Genomic DNA, 19,537 nt, shown 5'->3' with positions numbered 1-19,537 from the left:
TTGTTGGGGGTGAGGAGCAAGGAGGGGACAGGCGCTGCTGAGACCTTGCTGTGTGCGAAAAGCAAACTGCCATTTCAAACAGATCCTTAAAGAGATTAGAAGGGGGAAATGTTCAGAGTGAGAGGGAAAACGGACCTCTCCTCCATCGTTTGCCCTCCTGTCTGCTCTACGACTGCCACCATGTGCTCGTACTCACTGAGATTGATGCCATGAGTGAATGATTAACAAAAATTATGTAGTTTAAGACCGAAATATACATGATATACATACACAGATTTAATCCTAGGGGAAAGAGAGAGAGCAAGTGTGCTCTGATGTTGGTTCACTAAATGCCTTTTTGGTTCCGTCAGTAACATTCAAATGTTCTTCAAATGTTCAGATTTCTTTAATAAAGCAAAATGTGTTTGGAAAGGATCAAATCAGGATTCAGGATCAAGAGATAGAGGAATAAGACGAGAAAAACAGCTGCTTATTTACCTGTAGTGTTGCAATTAACAGGACAATATGAGCATGCACCTCTCAAATGTTCATTATAATCTCATTATATACTGTCATACTAGTTCCACCAGCTTCACAATCATTAGGGAATCTTCATCAGACACTATAATTAGTGGAAGTGCGCTCAATTATCTTGTAACTGAGGCAACAAAGTTTATAAAGCCAAAACTCAGATTCAAATACATTTTAAAGCCATCATTACAGGTTCATGTTTATATAATCTTTGAAAGACAGATTCAACTTTTTTTTTCTGCAACTGAGGGGCTTGAAATTCCCCAAATGGATTTAAAGGCAGGGTTTGAAATTAACACCCACCAAATGCGGGTAAAAATCAACTGTGGCAGGTAAAACGGTCAAATCACTAGCCCGGGGGTAGGCAAGTTCGGTCCTAGAGAGCCGCTGTCCTGCAAAATTTAGTTCCAAAAACGCACCTGAACAAGCTAATCAATGTCTTCAGGATTACTAAGGCTATAGGCAGAATAGTTTTTTTTCAGTGTTGGAGCTAAACTCTGCAGGACAGCGGCTCTCTAGGACCGAACTTGCCTACCCCTGCACTAGCCTATACTTGTTATGTTTACTCACTCTGATGGAGAAGTTTGTGTAAGCCAAGCACAAATACTCAACTCGCGAGTCATCCTGATATATGTAATACATCGTATTGCGCAGAATCTGCGCATATCTGGCTTAATTGAACGTGCACGTCACTACAGCACGCTTGTTCATTGCATTGAAGAAATAGCAAAGATTAAAAAGCATTTGGTTGACATTGTTATTTTCCAACATCCTACATTTTTTTATGTTCTTTGTACTGTATTGACCTGTCCACCTAACACACATTTTTGGTGAAAAGGATGAGAATGAAAGAGGAAGGGAGGAGATGGCTGGATGACAGGATTTAGTTTGAATAAGAAATGAATGTATGAGATCAAAATTTTATCATATGCTGTATATATACACTGAACAAAATTATAAACGCAACACTTTTGTTTTTGCCTCCATTTTTCATGAGCTGAACTCAAAGATCTAAGACTTTTTCTATGTACACAAAGGCCTATTTCTCTCAAATATTGTTCATAAATCTGTGTTAGTGAGCACTTCTCCTTTGCAGAGATAATCCATCCATTTTTTGGCTAGTAGAAGTTCTGAATGGCCGGTAACTTAAAAGTGAGTGAAAAAGTTCATTTCAAACCCTGGTTAAAGAGATAGTTCAAGTTGTTCCAAACCTCTATGAATTACTTACTGCAGAACACAAAGCAATTTGAAGTGTGTTGGTAACAAAACAGTCCTGGTGATTATTGACTTCCATTGTATGGACAAAACATTTTTTTCCTCAAAATATCTTCATGTTCCACAGAAGAAAGAAAGCCATACAGGCTTGGAACGACATGAGGGTGAGTAAATGATGACAGAATTTTCATTTTTGGGTGAACTATCCCTACATACAAATTATGGAATTCATATCTTTGCATTGGGATTAAATGAACACGTTATTCCAAAACGTTCACGTTCACGTTTATGCTGCAGGTCCAGCTATGCCTGTCATGTTGGGTGACTGAACAGGTGTGTGTTTTATACCTCAAGCAGAGAATGACTTATACAGGTCAAATAAAGAGAGGGAAAATGAGGGTGTTGTGTTTGTGTGTTTGTCCAGTCAGAGGCCAAGAATAGCACCGCTGTAGGGTCAGTATGACTCTGTCAGGTACACATACAAACACAAAAAACAGTAAATGTCTACAAACAAGTACATGGAAAAACACTACCGAATATGTTAACCCGAACAGTCACACACCTACAAAGACACTTTCATTTTAAACCATAGTGAGGTATGGAAAACGTGATTTTGTGGGAAGTCAGTAGGATCTGTAAGAGCAGAACAGTTATCAAGCTAAATAACCACAACAATGCATCCTACATATATTAGTGTGTACATACAACACACTCATTGCTGTTACACTCAATGAGCACTGATACAATGTACAATCGATATATAAGTCGCACTTTATAATGATAATAACAATATCGTAATTGGACTAGGCAAAGGCAGCTTGTGATTGTTATTATGTGGGGGGGTCATGTTTCTGGATTCCTTGCCTTAACAAATTCTCAAGTTTTTTTTATTGGAAAATTAAGGTGTGGCCATTATTAAGTGGTTATTATTATTAATAATATAGTATTAATATATATGTCATTAGCATTATTTAAAATTCCCACCATACCACCAACCTAAGACTCTAAGCCCACACACACACACACACAAGTATGATCATATATCACAGCTTTCATTTGAAAAGCAATGAATTCCAAATCTTTCAAAGACATAAACACACATTCATACACAAAATCCCAGGACTCTGTCTGCCCTCCGTTGTCCTCTAACTAAGAGGGCCATTTCAAGCGGACACGTCCTCCATCTTCCACAGACTGTTTTCTCTCTCTCTCGTCAAGGGCAGCCGGCCACGTGTCATATTTTAACCTGATCTTACTTTGATGGCCTGTCTCTTTTCTCCTTCAGACAACACACGCACACACTCCGTGAGAGATATCAATCCAGCCTTTTCTGTTCTCCACACAGTGGGCCGCTCTCCATCTCTCCTCGTCTAATCTAACACAGATCAGTGGCTTAAACTTATTAGTGTAGAGGTGAGGTAAATCTCCTCCGCTCACTAACACTGAAAAATTACACTGCTGGATTAGTGGCGGCCACAATCAGAGCATTGAACACACATGCACATTTACACCAAGACGCAGCCTATAAAGCACTCTTAATCACAGAGGTATTCAACAGGGAGGAGAAATAGAGAGGGAGAGCGTGCATCCTTGAAAAATGTGGATGGCCGCACATCTATCAAATCTCCGCTGTAAGCCCTGGACCGCTCGTATAGGTGAAGAGGAGGGACGGCAGTCAACTCCAGGAAATAAGAAAATGATTAAGAGTGATTTAATGTCACAGAATGTGGAGAAAACGTGCATCTGTCCGACAGAGAATGATGTTATTACACCACCTTCCTTGCACCTCTTCGTCTCTCTGCTGCCTTTCTCTACCCCTCGATGCAGTTTCATCTTTAAGAGCGATGATGCTTGTATATAAACTCAGTGATTGGAAACCAGGAGAAAAGCCACAGTGATGAACTAACACGAGGAGCCCACATCAAATCAATACAATTTGCGTCAGGTTGAATACGGCACTCATTATGAAATATGGCCTCACTAACCATTACAACAAAATTAGATGGGGGACACTGGGATATCCTGTGGTACATCTGGATGCAGGCAGACTGTTTATGAATTAAGTACTGCATCGATTTCAGTTTGATATATCGTCTGGTCACATGTATACCTTAAAGGGGTAGTTTAACAAAATAATGAAAATTCTAAGATCCTCTACTCACGCCTCATACCTTTCCAGATTTCCCAGGCTGAAATTAAACCTCCCATAGCGAAACAATCTGGAACGGCATTCAAATCAAAATTTAAAAAAGGGAAAAGATAGTGTCAATCCATGGTATGTTCGCACACATTTATACAAGTATTCTGCTTCCCTGTTGTCATTCTGGTAGAGGCACATTTGCTGTTCTAGTAAATTCACAAAGTTAAATGCAAACTAATGCACCACCATTTATACAAACACATAATATATAAACAATAGTATATATGAGGGATTTTAGTATATTTATCAGTAAATGAGACCATTTCAGTTTTGTATTTAATTTTTTTCATTTCCATTTAATTTTATAATGATCAAACTAAAATATCACACATTAGTTTGATGTGTGTGTTTGATTGATTTGAAGATGTAAAAAAAAAAATCGAACAAAATGAAAAAATTGTGATAGAAATATTGTGTGAAATAAAAGTATTCATATTATAACTATATTATTGATTTATACGGACACACACACACACACACACACACACATATACATATATACATACACATATACATACAGTATATATATATATATATATATATATATACACTCACCGCCCACTTTATTAGGTACACCTGTCCAACTGCTCGTTAACACTTAATTTCTAAGCAGCCAATCACATGGCGGCAACTCAGTGCATTTAGGCATGTAGACATGGTCAAGACAATCTCCTGCAGTTCAAACCGAGCATCAGTATGGGGAAGAAAGTTGATTTGAGTGACTTTGAACGTGGCATGATTGTTGGTGCCAGAAGGGCTGGTCTGAGTATTTCAGAAACTGCTAATCTACTGGGATTTTCACGCACAACCATCTCTAGGGTTTACAGAGAATGGTCCGAAAAAGAAAAAACATCCAGTGAGCGGCAGTTCTGTGGGCGGAAATGCCTTGTTGATGCCAGAGGTCAGAGGAGAATGGCCAGACTGGTTCGAGCTGATAGAAGGGCAACAGTGACTGAAATAACCACTCGTTACAACCGAGGTATGCAGCAAAGCATTTGTGAACCCACAACACGCACAACCTTGAGGCGGATGGGCTACAACAGCAGAAGACCCCACCGGGTACCACTCATCTCCACTACAAATAGGAAAAAGAGGCTACAATTTGCAAGAGCTCACCAAAATTGAACAGTTGAAGACTGGAAAAATGTTGCCTGGTCTGATGAGTCTCGATTTCTGTTGAGACATTCAGATGTTAGAGTCAGAATTTGGCGTAAACAGAATGAGAACATGGAACCATCATGCCTTGTTACCACTGTGCAGGCTGGTGGTGGTGGTGTAATGGTGTGGGGGATGTTTTCCTGGCACACTTTAGGCCCCTTAGTGCCAATTGGGCATCGTTTAAATGCCACGGCCTACCTGAGCATTGTTTCTGACCATGTCCATCCCTTTATGGCCACCATGTACCCATCCTCTGATGGCTACTTCCACCATGTCACAAAGCTCTAATCATTTCAAATTGGTTTCTTGAACATGACAATGAGTTCACTGTACTAAAATGGCCTCCACAGTCACCAGATCTCAACCCAATAGAGCATCTTTGGGATGTGGTGGAACGGGAGATTCGCATCATGGATGTGCAGCCGACAAATCTGCGGCAACTGTGTGATGCCATCATGTCAATATGGACCAAACTCCCTGAGGAATGCTTCCAGCACCTTGTTGAATCTATGCCACGAAGAATTGAGGCAGTTCTGAAGGCAAAAGGGGGTCCAACCCGTTACTAGCATGGGGTACCTAATAAAGTGGGCGGTGAGTGTATATATATATATATACACTACCGTTCAAAAGTTTGGGGTCAGTGAGAATTTTGTTTTTATTTTTTGGAGGAAAGAAATCAATACTTTTATTTATCAAGGAATAATTAATTTGATCGAAAGTGACAGTAAAGACATTTATAATGTTACAAAAGTCTTTTGAACTTCCTATTCATCAAAGAATCCTAAAAAAAAAAAAAAAAACTGTACAACTGACAGACCAACAACTGTTTCAACATTGATAATAATAATAAATGTTTCTTGAGCATCAAATCCTCATATTATACTGATTTGTGAAGGATCATTTGACACTGAAGACACTGACACTGGTGATGCTGAAAATTCAGCTTTGATCACAGGAATAAATTACACTTTACTATATATTCACACAGAAAACAGCTGATTTACACTGGAATAATATTTAATACTATAACTGATTTTTGTTGTATTTTTAATCAAATAAGCGCAGCCATGGTTAGCAGAAGAGAATTCTTTTAAAAGTATTTAAAATCGTACCGACCCCAAACTTTTGAACGGTAGTGTATATATATATACACACACACACACAAGGTTACAGGGTTCCCACACCTTGGCTAACTTTGAATTCAAGGACCTTTCAAGGACTTTCCAGGTCCAATACCCTCAAATTCAGGACTTAATGTGGGGACACATGTGTTGTGTTCAACAACAAACGTCGAGGTTCCATCGTAGTAGTTTCATACGAGCGTGAACGTCATCGCAAAGTACAACACAAAGCACCTCACGAGGGAAACACTTAACGTAAAGCGTAAATGCGTGTAACTAACGTAAATCAAGCTAGCTAGTGTGCATAGGCCACGAAGTGTTGGCGATAGACACTTTCATCCGAACGGAGGGAATAATATGGATTTTTCCAGAAAACTTCTTGCACAAAATAAATTCAAGCACTTTCAAGGTTTTTTTCCCCCTTGTTTTTTCTTTTTTCAGATTCACAAACTTTCAAGGATTTCAAGGACCCGTGGGAACCCTGTGGTTGGTATATCACTGCGTTCCCAGCTGTTATCCATGCAAGGCTGCATGGATGGGGGTTCTTGTCCAGAACAGAACCATACCACCAATCTAAACCGTATGGTAATTGTCAGTTTTCTTTAACGGAAGTCGTCTTGACAGAAATGTACTGCACGGTCAAAATTGACTACTTTGGGGATACTTTTGTTCTTTGTAGCTTGGCAGCCTTATTTACAATCCACTTTCTTTAAATGGAAAACAACATCTGGATATTCAGCTAAATATATCTTTTGTGCTCCACGGATGGAAAAAATCATGCATGCTTGGAAAAGTGAGCAGATGAGGACAAAATCTTCCTTTCTGGGTGTGAAATCTATTCCTTAAAGAGCCATACTCTCTGATTTACAAACACCGACAGACATACTTGTAAACATAAACATAAAGAGAAATATCTCACCTTGGCATTTCCCTCCATTAGTTGGGTCTCCATAGTAACCAGGTAGACAGATCTGGCACTGCGACCCAGTTGTGAGATTCTTGCACTGCTCACATACACTGCCATTAACACACACACTGTGTCCGTTACACTGACATGCTGAAACATAAATAGAGAAGAATGTGTGTTCATTTGATTAGAATTTTTTCAAACACACCATCATTTACAGGTTTTGATCAGTGCACATATGTGTTTTTTATGTGTACCTGGGCAGGTTATGTAGGCCCAGTCATAGCTTTTTTCCCTTGAACAGATACTGGTGTCCAATACCCTCTCTCGGCTCTGTCTACTCAGGCTCCTCATTGGTCCACGGTATGATCCCTCAATACACTGGCCCTGACCTGTGTCTGTGGGGTCTCCGCACCAACCACAATCAGGCTGTCCCAGGCACTGACCACATGTACGATGACTTGAACAGTTCTGAGCTAAAAAGAGAGAAGATTTAGATAAATTAGTAAAAGATAAATGAGTGTTTCCCCATTTTTAGCCTTATTTACCTCCAAAGCCCCATCAGTAATCTCCTCTAAAACTATTAAAATTGTTTACTTTAATTGTAATAAAATCACGAAAAACTTAGAAAAGCTTATAGTTTTACTAAGTTATACTAACACTTTATTTTGATGGTCCCCCCAACAGACATTCTACTGACTATAAGTTACTTTGCAAGTACGTCGACTTATTGTACTTAACCGAAACCTAACACCTAATTCTAACTTAACAGTCTATTAATACTCTAATGAGAGTTAGTTGACATGCAGTTCCAAAGTTACTTTAGTTAGTATAGTAGTGTCTAAAGTGGACCATCGAAATAAAGTGTAGCCTAAATGGAAGCTAAATAGAAATATTGTTTAAAAAACTGACCAAAGAAAATAGTATGACCAAAGCACAAAACTGAAAACATAAAACTAAAAGCTAGTTTTATTAAAAAATATTAAAGCTACATATGATAAACTAAATGCTATTAATGAGAAAGTGCAAAAAAACATTTGAGTTCTTTGTCTTTTGTATTACTTGACTTATTGCATCTTATTACATTCAAAGTCACATTATATCAATTTGTTACCAGCACTGAAATTTACTCTGCCTGTGTGTTGTTGAATGACCTTTTAATTTCAAATAAATTGAGTTTTGTGCCATTACATTATGAATGTGTATTCATACAATGTGCCTGACATTCAGAGTGCTGGACATTTGAGACACACGGGACAGGATCAGATAATTTACATTCTCTGTGCCAATGGGGTTTTTTTTATAACAGTTTTCTATAAAAGTTTTCTGAGCCCCTCAGTAATGACCTCCCTTCATTTTTAGATATTTGTGTGAGTGGGAGCAGAAAATGTATGCATGCAATAGGGACAGAAAAAGCGTCCATCAATGTACCCCTCGACCAGACCCCGTCTAATGGGTCCTTAGACAGTGTGAGGGTCAAAAAGTGTCTCGGGGTTAATGGCGAGGGCAGATACTGAGATGTCGAGTGTGTCATTAAAAACAGGGCAGAAAGACACACTGAGGGAACGCCACCACAGTCAATGTGATACTCAAAAGTGAAAGTAAGACGGGAAAGAGGAGCTGTTTGAAGTGCCACAGGGTTTGACCTTCCATATCATATTAAAAAATGTGCTGTTTGGAGACATAAGGAGTTTCTATTTAGACAATTTTAAGGTGTAGTTTTATAATCTACGAGTCTTCCAGGCCATTATCACAACTGCAGGTTATTAAATTGAAAATACATCTAAAAAGCAAAGCTAAGGCATCTAAATAAATTAAAAAATAAAACATAAAAAATAAACTAAAATCAAATGGATTATGGATTAATTGGATCAACGAAGGTCAGCAGCAAAGACATTGGTGAATAAAGTGATATTAAATGCATAAAGTGAGATTAAATGCATAAAGTATATTTGTATTATTTAACAAATTTAATTATTGCAAGTTTGGTTAATATTATGAGTTTGCATTTCAATGTTTTTCTTTTAACTAATACTGAATCTGTTTTTTGTGCAAGTGAGAGGAGTAAATGCATGCACACATTTAGTCTAGTACTACGATAACCATTATGTTACTTGTAATGCATCACCCCCAACACCTTTCAAAGGACATCTAAATGTAAAAATAGAATGGGGAAATGATCCACAATCTGCCGATACAGTTTTCAACCAACCGAAACCTTTAAAACGGAGGTTCTCAACCAAGGGCCGAGGCCCACTAATAGGCCTCAAGATGACTTAAAATATTAACAAGCTAAAACAACTAAAATCAAGATATTTCTAATTTTAAATTATACCCTAATTTTTTTTTTTTTTTTTTTTTTTGAAGAGCGAGATTATCACGGTCTAGAGAAAAATACGGAAGAGGATTAGGGCCAAGCAATAATAAAAAAATAAAACCATCTCGAGATTAAAGTCATAATGCGAAATTAAACTCGTTAAATTTCAAGAAAAAAACTCGAAATACAATCTTGAGAATAAACTCATTAAATTTCGAGAATAAAGTCGTTGTGTTTCGAGAAAAAAACTCGTTAAATTTCGAGAAAAAAGTAGAAATAATCGTGAGAATAAACTCATTAAATTTCGAGAATAAAGTCGTTGTGTTTCGAGAAAAAAAGTCGAAATGAAATGTAGAGAATAACGCATTCGATCAGTGTTCATTGCATAGCCTACTGATAGAGGACATGGCAGAGTTGGCTCACTTAGGCCCCGTCCACACTACTGCGTTTTCGTTTAAAAACGGAGACCTTTTGCTACGTTTGCACCTCCCGTCCACACTAAAACGGCAAAAACGGAGACCCAAAACGGAGAAGTTTAGAAACGCTGCCGACCCGTTTTTCGTTTTGAATCTCCGGAGGGCGTTTTAGTGTAGACGGGTCAAAACGGAGGACTTTAGAAACGTTGACGTAGTAGAGGCTCACGCTCGGCTCTATGATTGGGTGTCATCAGTCATGGCGTATATCTTTGCTAGCAGCTGTTGTACAAGTAAATTCTGCATTTTACAACGCTATAACTGCCTACATGCACCGGAGTCAAGCTATTATTCGAGTGATCTGTGACAATTCCCATGTGCAGCGGCGGCGTTGACCGTACGGAGCGTCGGTTTGTGGTTAACCCAGAGCATGGTGGGATAATTTTATCAATGAAGTTGTGTTTACACCGGCACGCGCATGCCCAGTGTTGGTGAATGGTCACGTGATCCACGTTTTCAGTCGTTTTAATGTGGACGGAGATCAATTCTAATACGCAGCTAAAACGCTGGTGTGGACGGAGATCGTATTCGTTTTAATTATCCGTTTCTAAACTAAAACGCAGTAGTGTGGATGGGGCCTTAGTCAAGCTATATTTTAAACTTTATTTCAGTAACAAAGAAATACTATCAACAGTATTAATACTATCAACAGTATTTTTAGCAGTAATGTATTGCATTAAAAGTGTCACTGACACACAACCAATAACGATCCTAAAGTAATAGCCAGTTAGCTACTTCATAAAAACAGTTACTGGCATAGGAGGGTGTCCCGAGAGCTCCGCGCGGACAGAAAATAGTAGTGTGGCAGCAATGCAAAGGTTTTTACAAAGTAACCATGGAGACAGTTTCTCGAAACACAACGACTTTATTCTCGAAATGTAATGAGTTTATTCTCAAGATTGTATTTCGAGTTTTCTTTCTCGAAATTGAACGAGTTTTTTCTCGAAACACAACGACTTTATTCTCGAAATGTAATGAGTTTATTCTCAAGATTGTATTTCGACTTTTTTTTCTCGAAATTTAAGGAGTTTTTTCTCGAAACACAACGACTTTATTCTCGATATTTAATGAGTTTATTCTCAAAATTGTATTACGACCTTTTTTCTCGAAATTTAACGAGTTTAATCTCGCATTATAATGACTTAAATCTCGAGATGGTTTTATTTTTGTATTATTGCTTGGCCCTAATCCTCTTTCCTTGTTATATGAGGTAGCATATTAAAAGTGTGATTTCTAGATGTCATTTAAAGGTGCCATAGAATGGAAAACTGTTTTTACCTTGGCATAGTTGAATAATAAGAGTAACTGTACATGGAACTGACATACCGTGAGCCTCAAACACACTATTGTTTCCTCCTTCATATGTAAATCTTGTGTTTGCAAAAGACCACTGAAAAACGGGCGAATCCCAACATAACACCGACTGTGACGTTGCAGTCGGGATCATTAATATTTACGCCCTCAAAATTTGCATATACCAGCCCATGTTCCATTTACACCTGGTCGGATATAAATCCGATCTTCAATTCATCCTGTCCGACCGTCTCATGGAATCATGAGAAATATGCAGATTTAAAAGAGTTCACGTCACCGAAAGCAACCGATATAAGCTGCATTTTATTTGATCATCTGCAAATTTCAAAATCAAAGACCGCAATAGGAGACAGCGACAAACTCAATGGTAAGATCATTTCGTTTCTTTACTTTTAATGAAGATGATGGTGTGTTAAGCGTCTGCTACTTACTGTACTTTCACTTTGATTTGCAATAGTTTGCACGTTGAATAGATCTCTCAGCTACTCATCTGCAGTGATGCGTGTTGAAGTTACATCTATGTCAATCCCTTTTGTCGGGTAGAATTATAATTTAGCCTATTTTTCATCAACAACACATAACTCAGGAGCTAACTAGGTTAGTTTGGTTGCTTACAGATAGCTCACTCGCTCATTCTAGCTAACGTGACCTTCTCCACCACTGAAGTTGAAACGATTGTCATTTAACAATGCATCTAGCCAATTTGTTCAAATATTTGTTTGTTTGAGAACTGAAGTTTGATTATTTTGCACGTTTGTATTTCAGAATACATCACAACCCCTGCGTACAAATGATGTAGGCTGCAAAACAGCCAATCAGAGCAGAGCTAAACATTATTATTCATGACCCTTCCAAATAAGGCAACAACAGCACATTTCATTCTAGGGACAAATCCTAGGGTTATAAATGGACATGTTAAACCGTATCTGGAGACGTTTTGCCCTTACCTTAGCCACATACCTTCTATGTAACCTAGATATCAGAGAACAATATAAAATATAGTATCAATGCATTATATGGCACTTTTAAATTCAAAACGCCATTACCATTTTTTTTATATACATATTTTTTAGCTATGTCAAGCCCTAAAATATTTGATCAACTAGAAATTGTGAGTAAACTTTTTTTTTAAGTCAAAAAGGTTAAAAACCACTGCTAAAAATGTGGAAAAACCTCCATATCAGCCAATAACCAATATGGCAGAGATATATTGTGCATCCACTTTAAAAATTCTTCAGTGGTCATCGATGTCTTAAAGGAGAACTCCGGCGCAAAATGAACCTCGGGTGTAATAACACATTGGTACAGACTAAATCGTTCCCTGAGATTTGTTTTCATGATAATCGAATGTAAAGAGTTTTATCTCTAAAAACAGTTTAGCTTATAACGCTAGTATATTGGGCATCGAGTAAGCAAAAAGAGATCGCTAGTTAATACCATTAACAAGGCTCAAATTAGCCCCACACTAACACGGCAGCATAATGAGTGTCCTTACATGCAAACCGAAGCATTGAGAACTTTGTAAGTGTATAGACAGTTTAATAAGAAGATACTTACAGACAGTACAGTTAGCGCATACAGACAGCAGCCATCTTGGAAAACAGACTCGACCAATCGAACCACGATGGTGAGCGAACAGTACGTGTAGATATTGAGGATAAGATAAATTATATTTATTTTTTTATTTTCTCTGTTGCGTTCAGTGCTTCTCTTATGCGCTCAGTGCTTTCTTCCGGAAACAACGGACCATATGAGATTCCAAGTCACAGTTCAGCTCACGTATCACCGTGTTTGTGGTTTGACTGATCGAGATTGTTTTCCAAGATGGCTCCTGTCTGTATGCGCTAACTGTACTGTCTGTGTAAAGTATCTTCTTATTAAACTGTCTATACACTTACAAAGTTCTCAATGCTTCGGTTTGCATGTAAGGACACTCATTATGCTGCCGTGTTAGTGTGGGGCTAATTTGAGCCTTGTTAATGGTATTAACTAGCAATCTCTTTTTGCTTACTCGATGCCCAATATACTAGCGTTATAAGCTAAACTGTTTTTAGAGATAAAACTCTTTACATTCGATTATCATGAAAACAAATCTCAGGGAACGATTTAGTCTGTACCAATGTGTTATTACACCCGAGGTTCATTTTGCACCGGAGTTCTCCTTTAATAACATTTACCAGCATGAAGGCCAAACCACTGACTGAGTAAATTGAAGCTGTTTGCTGTAGCCTGTATACACATCTTATATCAATGAATAACACATGGAAAGAAGGAAAAAAGATTTGAAAAGTTTTCTGACATTCTGTGGAAGTTATGTGGATATTTATATGTTCTTTTGCGTTGTTGATCTAGATTTCCATAGCGCACAGATGTGTTAGGTGAACTTTTTGCCCAGAAGCTCCTCTCTCCTCCTGCATTATTCACGGCCAATGCAATGATTCATTTTGCCGTGCCGTGCCGTGCATTCGGCACAATCACAGAGGTGTTTCATAATTACAAACACAATTCTCATCTCTCGCTCTCTAACTTTATCTCGCTCCCTCCTTTCCTTTTTTGTGTTTAGCAAAAGAAAGGAGGATTATCTTTAGCCAAGGACACCTAAACATTCATTACATATGCAAATATATACAACATTCTCAATGTTGTGAATTTTCTCTCAAAAAAACTCCTTCAAATACAACTTTAACAAAAGTGTTAAAACATTTATAAATGTAACAATTAAAATCTGTTCTAGGGATGTCTGACCCAATGACAACATGAAATCTCTGTCTACAGCAAGACAACATCTGTTCACCTGGGACAGGGACACCTGTCAAATAGATTGCAGTCAGGATTAACAAGCATAAAGCGGAAAAGAAAAGATTTAATAGATAATTATTGCCGGTCTATGTAACTTTCCAGAGAGAGGAAGTCACATGCAAAACCACATAAACATTGAGGCAGGCACGTCCCCCTCAATATATTCAGAATAATGGGGTTTGCAAAAACTGATTCTTACATTTTTACACACATCTTTGGACATGTGATCTTAAAATGGCCAAGTTAGATAAGACAGGTCACTCGTCTCATGCAAGTGAACACTACCGTTCAAAAGTCAGGGGGCAAAAATAGTTTTTTTTTTAATAAAAAAATAAAATAAAAATAAAAAACTTTTATTCATCAAGGACATATTTAATTGTAAACAGTGACAGTAAGACATTTATGATGTTAAAAAATATCTTCAAATAAATTCTGTTCTTTTAAGCTTTCTATTAAAAAATCCTGAAAAATCATGAGAAAAATAATGCATGATAATTTCCACAAAAATATTAACCAGCTCAACTATTTACAACATTGATAATAATAATAATAAAATCAGCATATTAGAATGATTTCTGAAGGATCATGTGACACTTAAGACTGGAGTAATGGCTGCTGAAAATTCAGCAGGAATAAATTACAATTTAAAATATATTAAAATAGAAAGTTATTTTCAATTTCAATAATATAATACAGAATATTTCTGTTTTTACTGTATTTTTTATCAAATAAATCAATTGGTGAGCATTTATTTTGCAAAGTATTTTCAGGGTAAACCTTTTCTAATGTGGAATCCAGTTACTAACAAGAGACATAATTTTTGGTAATATTATACATTTGAACAGAAAGGATAAGGAGGTGGAAAGTTATGAAAAACGTATGCTCACCATACTGCTTTACTTTTTGCCTCAAGAATGTTCACACATTTGTCTGTTTAAAGACTGAATAAAAACAAAGACTTTTTGAAAACAAAATTTTTTTACAAATACTTCAAACTCATTTCGTACCGTAACAATACAACACAATGGACGCAGCCGACTTGCAACATGTTGGCACATTGTAAGATATGGTATTTCTTTTCTCTCAACTTCTGCATTGAAAAGGCTATATTTACGGAGTATATTGAGCCAGTGAAGAAGTTCATTTCCATTTTGATTAGGTGCATATTATCATGCAGTCAAGCCGTTTCTTTATCTCTGTGTGGGCCTTTGTTTAAATATGAAAACTGCACTTTTTCTAATGAAATTATCCTCTATCACAACAGGTACATCTATGGGGCATTTCACAGCAAAGAATCACTCAGCAAAATATTTGCTGCGGCCATGAACCAACTCCTTGGAGGAAGAAAAGTGATCCTCTAGCAATTCACTTCCATCAGAGAGCTGACCTTAATGATGTTTACTGTCTGACAGATCGCCTCTATGAAATACAGCCATCAACATCCCAGTTAACAATGCACTGGAGGCCTTTAGTCTCTGCGGTCCAGATAAAATCAATGACCAGCACATCCACAGAGAAAGAACAGTAATATCTGTGTAACTCTATAATGGCGAATGGAAGGGGAGTTTGTGGTCTCAGGGTCTCAAGGCCATGAAAAGACTTTCAACTTCCTGAGACACTATAGACAGGCAATTCCGCCTGTCAGGATTTTGTAGTAGTATTTTTTCTGGAGAAATATGTCGGTTATTAAGCACTACGCCTCTCAGTTGGACTGCATATCTATTTTTCATTTCGTCCCTGTTGCAGCTGCTCATTTACGCCGCATTACAATGCCAGCTCTAGTGCCTCTTAATGCAGAAGAAAATAATGATTCCATGCATCTACAAACTTGCTGATGACTATACAAGGTAGGTCCGCGTCAGCTACTCATAAGGCTTTTCTGAGACGATTACCATCAGTCATTTCAGATACTTTGGCATGGTTCTGTGTTGTTTTGGACCACATGATATCACTCTTGTGTATAGGGATATTTCTGCAAATCTACTTAGAAAGAACTAGAGGAGCTGTTGAATCGTAAAGTGACTGAGCAGAGATCTGAATAGCCTCAGTTTCAGACGGCACACTCATGAACCGCCCACAGTTCGCACACTGACACATGATGTATATAAGAATAGTAAGTGATGGCTGAAATCAAGAGTTCAAATCTAAGTGACTGGCTTTATGGAAAAAGGAGCATTTGAAAAACGTCTCCAATGTTAATGATGGAATATTCAGATTTGCCAGATTAGAGACATCAAATCTTGACAAAAGATTTATTCTAAGTTTCTGTTAACATAACTGTTGTGCTTAGAAAAAAAAAGGTCACGTTTCTAATGGGTCCACGTTCCAAAGGTTTTGGAACACTTTTGTATGTATTCTTATTCTTTTTTTTTTGCCAGGTCTGTACCAAGTTGTAAATCTCTAGAACTATAAGGGCTTTAAAAAAAAATCTGCATTTCTTACATGTCATTTCTCTCTATACAGTTTTTTTCTGCTCTCTTCAATTTTAAGAAAAAAAAAAACCTTTTCCAAACACAGCAGCTTTAAACAGGCAAAACATTTACAAAAGAATTTTGAGCATTGAGGAGATATACGCAAATTGCACATTTTAATGAATTGACTTATCTGCTGAAGGCATAATTCAAACTTAACAAAACTTGGCATACATAGACAACCAGATATTCTGAAGATTTACGCTAATTTGAGTCAAATTCTGCCCATAGGTGGCGCTACAACTGGAAAAAGTCCAAAGCATTTATCACATATTTTGAGAAATGTCTTAATGTTTATCCATACAAAGGATATGGGTCAGCAAAACTGCATTCTTAAAAATATCTTCTTTTGTGTTTGCAGAAATTTGGTACGACATGAGGGTGAGTAAATGTAGGATTTTCATTTTTGGTAAAATTGTCGCTTTAAGTCAATTTTTGAAGTGTTGAATTGCTATAATTTATTTTTGGAAAACCCCTCACTAAATGACACGTAAACATATCACAAACGGTCTTTGGTCACTTTACATGGCAATCAGACAGTCTCTTGCTGTCTAAGTGGGCAATTCTTGGCCAGAAAACCTGCAATGATGACCAGACTTTATGCCACAAGTCAAAAGTCCGAATAAGATGAAAGTTCTTTATTCTCTTTGTGCAGGGTCTCGGTCTCTTATGCAAGGCCGGACAGATGTCGATAGTTTATAGATTTTTCCGGTGGAGGCCAGTCAGAGTGTGACAGGAGTTTATAGTGAGTTTGATACCTGCCTGTGCAGCAGGCATAGCGTTCATAACATCTGCTCTCTCAAAACTCAATCTCCCTTAGGAGAAACAACAGACGGGAAAAACGAGAAGGTGGAAAGTAAACGAGTTAGAAGGTGTGTGTGTGTGTTCACCAGAGTAGTGTGTACTCATAACTCCAGCTTCTAGTCTGCCATGTATCTTAATGTGTGTGTGTCCTTGATGGTAAACGCGAGCACTCACCTCCACAGTCTCCAGTTTGCCACTCCAGGCACTGGCCGTAAGGGAAGGAGATGACGTACGCGTTGGAATCCACACAGCGCTTGGTGCTGCCACACCACATACACTCCATGGCCTGGCTGGTGCAGTTGGCACAGGTGGTTCGCAGGGAGCAGGGCATCTTACATGGACGCATGGTAAGGTTTGGGCTCACTGAGGGAGGAAAATGCAGTTGTCAGTATTGCAATAACTTTTAAGCTAATTAGATCATTTGAAAAACTAGGCAAAAATGTCAAACAATATAAAACTGTGAATTTAACACTTAAAACACCTAAAATAAAAATAAAATTCAAAATGACAATACAATTTCCTGATAAGATACAGTAGGGTCCAAAAGTTTCAGATCTTATGGCCAGCTTTTTATTTATAGAGCTGCATGATTCAGTGATATTTTAATAGTATTTATATTTTTTAACTATTTAATACTATGGTAACATTTTATTCTGATGGTCCCTTTTGAACTTTTGAACACTGTTGACAATAAGTAACGCTGCACCTATGTGTCAACTATCTCAGAGTATTAGTAGACTGTCTGCTTAATATCTGCTAACACTTTATGTGATGGCCCCCCAACAGACATTCAACTGATTATAAGTAACTTTGCAACTACATGTCAACTTATTCTAACCCTACCAGCAACACTAATGACATGTAGTAGACATGTAGGTGCAACATTACCAGAATGTGTTAAAGGGAACATCAACATAAAGTGAAACCAATACCATTTATTTATATATTTTTTGTGTTTGTTTTTAGTAATTTTGTTGTGTGTTTTTGTCTTTTTGTTAGTTAATTTTGCTTAAAAATTAACTCTCTTTCTTTAAGTTTACAATCAAATATTTATACATATATATTTTTAGCCTTATTTAAATTAATGCAAATGATTTTTAATAGTTTTAGTAATAAATAAGAACACTGGTATGAACTCCACAACTTTGTGTAAAACATGATGATCAAGTTATCCAATCTGTTTTGAGAATTATTCAAAGAGCATCTAATGCTTTAATGGAAGCAAGAACATCTGTACAGTCACATAATCAATGTCAAGAAGTTTACTTTGATTAGCAACTGAGAAAAAGAACCTTAAATGTTTTTTTTTATAGTATTTTTCACCATAAAAATGTATTCAAGTTTAATTTGTCCAATATTTGTCACACTTTGCTTATTTCAAGGTTAAAATTTGATTTTGAATCCCACATTTCAATTGCACCCCACTGCAATTATGTATTGTAATATACTCTATAGCTATAATAGTACTGTAGTTCTGCATTATCACACTTAAAAGATGTTACTAACAATGTTTATTATATTCATGATAATGACAATGTCTATACACATTGCCTCAAAAATCTGGTTTGTTACTCCAGTAGAGTAAGACAAACAATTGAAAAGAGCACAATGAGCAGAAGAACATAAATAAGAAATGAAAATGAGCAGAATAAACACAGAGATGAAGGGAGAACGAGTTGACATTCATTCTTTATGCTCTTTGCATGTGTCTGAAGGGGGGTACAAATCTTGTTCAAGGCCTAATTTGTGCTGCTTCTGAGTCTCTTTTCTAGAGTTTCAAACAGGTCCAATAAACATACTGCAGCCAAGGAAACAGAGGATGTGAGAGATTATACAACAGCTCTGCTCATTTACAAAACCAAAAAAATGTGTAATATGTTAATTTCTTTACTTGTGTGATAACACTATATGGAAAAGAATGTTATGGCAGATGCATACACCAAATCACCTTGACATATGTGACACAAAAAGCCTAGAAAGTCTAAATCTGCATAAAATATAAGGGAAAATCTGCAGAATTCCACGGCATTAAACAAAGTTTATGTTAACAGAGCTGAGAATAATACAACAGAATTAGAAATATTAACTGAAAGCATTATCAAATTAAGACAAAATATATTAATAAAAGTCTATTTCCAGACTTCCCAATTCTTCAAGAACCCTGTGGAGTTTTCAGTGGGAGCCGATTCAGTTTGGGTCTGATGTGTAAGAACAGCATCAAGGTTCATGTTACAGAGCAAAAAAAAAA

General features: G+C 37.2%; 1 protein-coding gene across 3 annotated transcripts in view; it reads right to left on the bottom strand.

The window, feature by feature from the left end:
• The window catches only part of atrnl1a (attractin-like 1a), a 261,486-nt gene that overhangs the window by 143,253 nt on the left and 98,696 nt on the right, over nucleotides 1-19,537 (bottom strand). For all 3 annotated transcript variants that reach the window (XM_056265511.1, XM_056265510.1, XM_056265509.1), the window contains 3 exons: nucleotides 17,464-17,652; nucleotides 7,369-7,587; nucleotides 7,124-7,261 (listed from right to left, as the gene is read on the bottom strand). In XM_056265511.1, the coding sequence (XP_056121486.1) occupies nucleotides 7,124-7,261; nucleotides 7,369-7,587; nucleotides 17,464-17,652 (546 nt within the window). The remainder of the gene's footprint in view (nucleotides 1-7,123; nucleotides 7,262-7,368; nucleotides 7,588-17,463; nucleotides 17,653-19,537) is intronic.

The sequence above is a fragment of the Rhinichthys klamathensis genome, unplaced genomic scaffold (genome assembly GCF_029890125.1).
Source record: "Rhinichthys klamathensis goyatoka isolate OS25496 unplaced genomic scaffold, OSU_Roscu_1.1 h1tg000235l_1, whole genome shotgun sequence".
In the NCBI taxonomy this organism is placed as follows: domain Eukaryota; kingdom Metazoa; phylum Chordata; class Actinopteri; order Cypriniformes; family Leuciscidae; genus Rhinichthys; species Rhinichthys klamathensis.
This window is presented reverse-complemented; position numbering and strand designations above follow the sequence as displayed.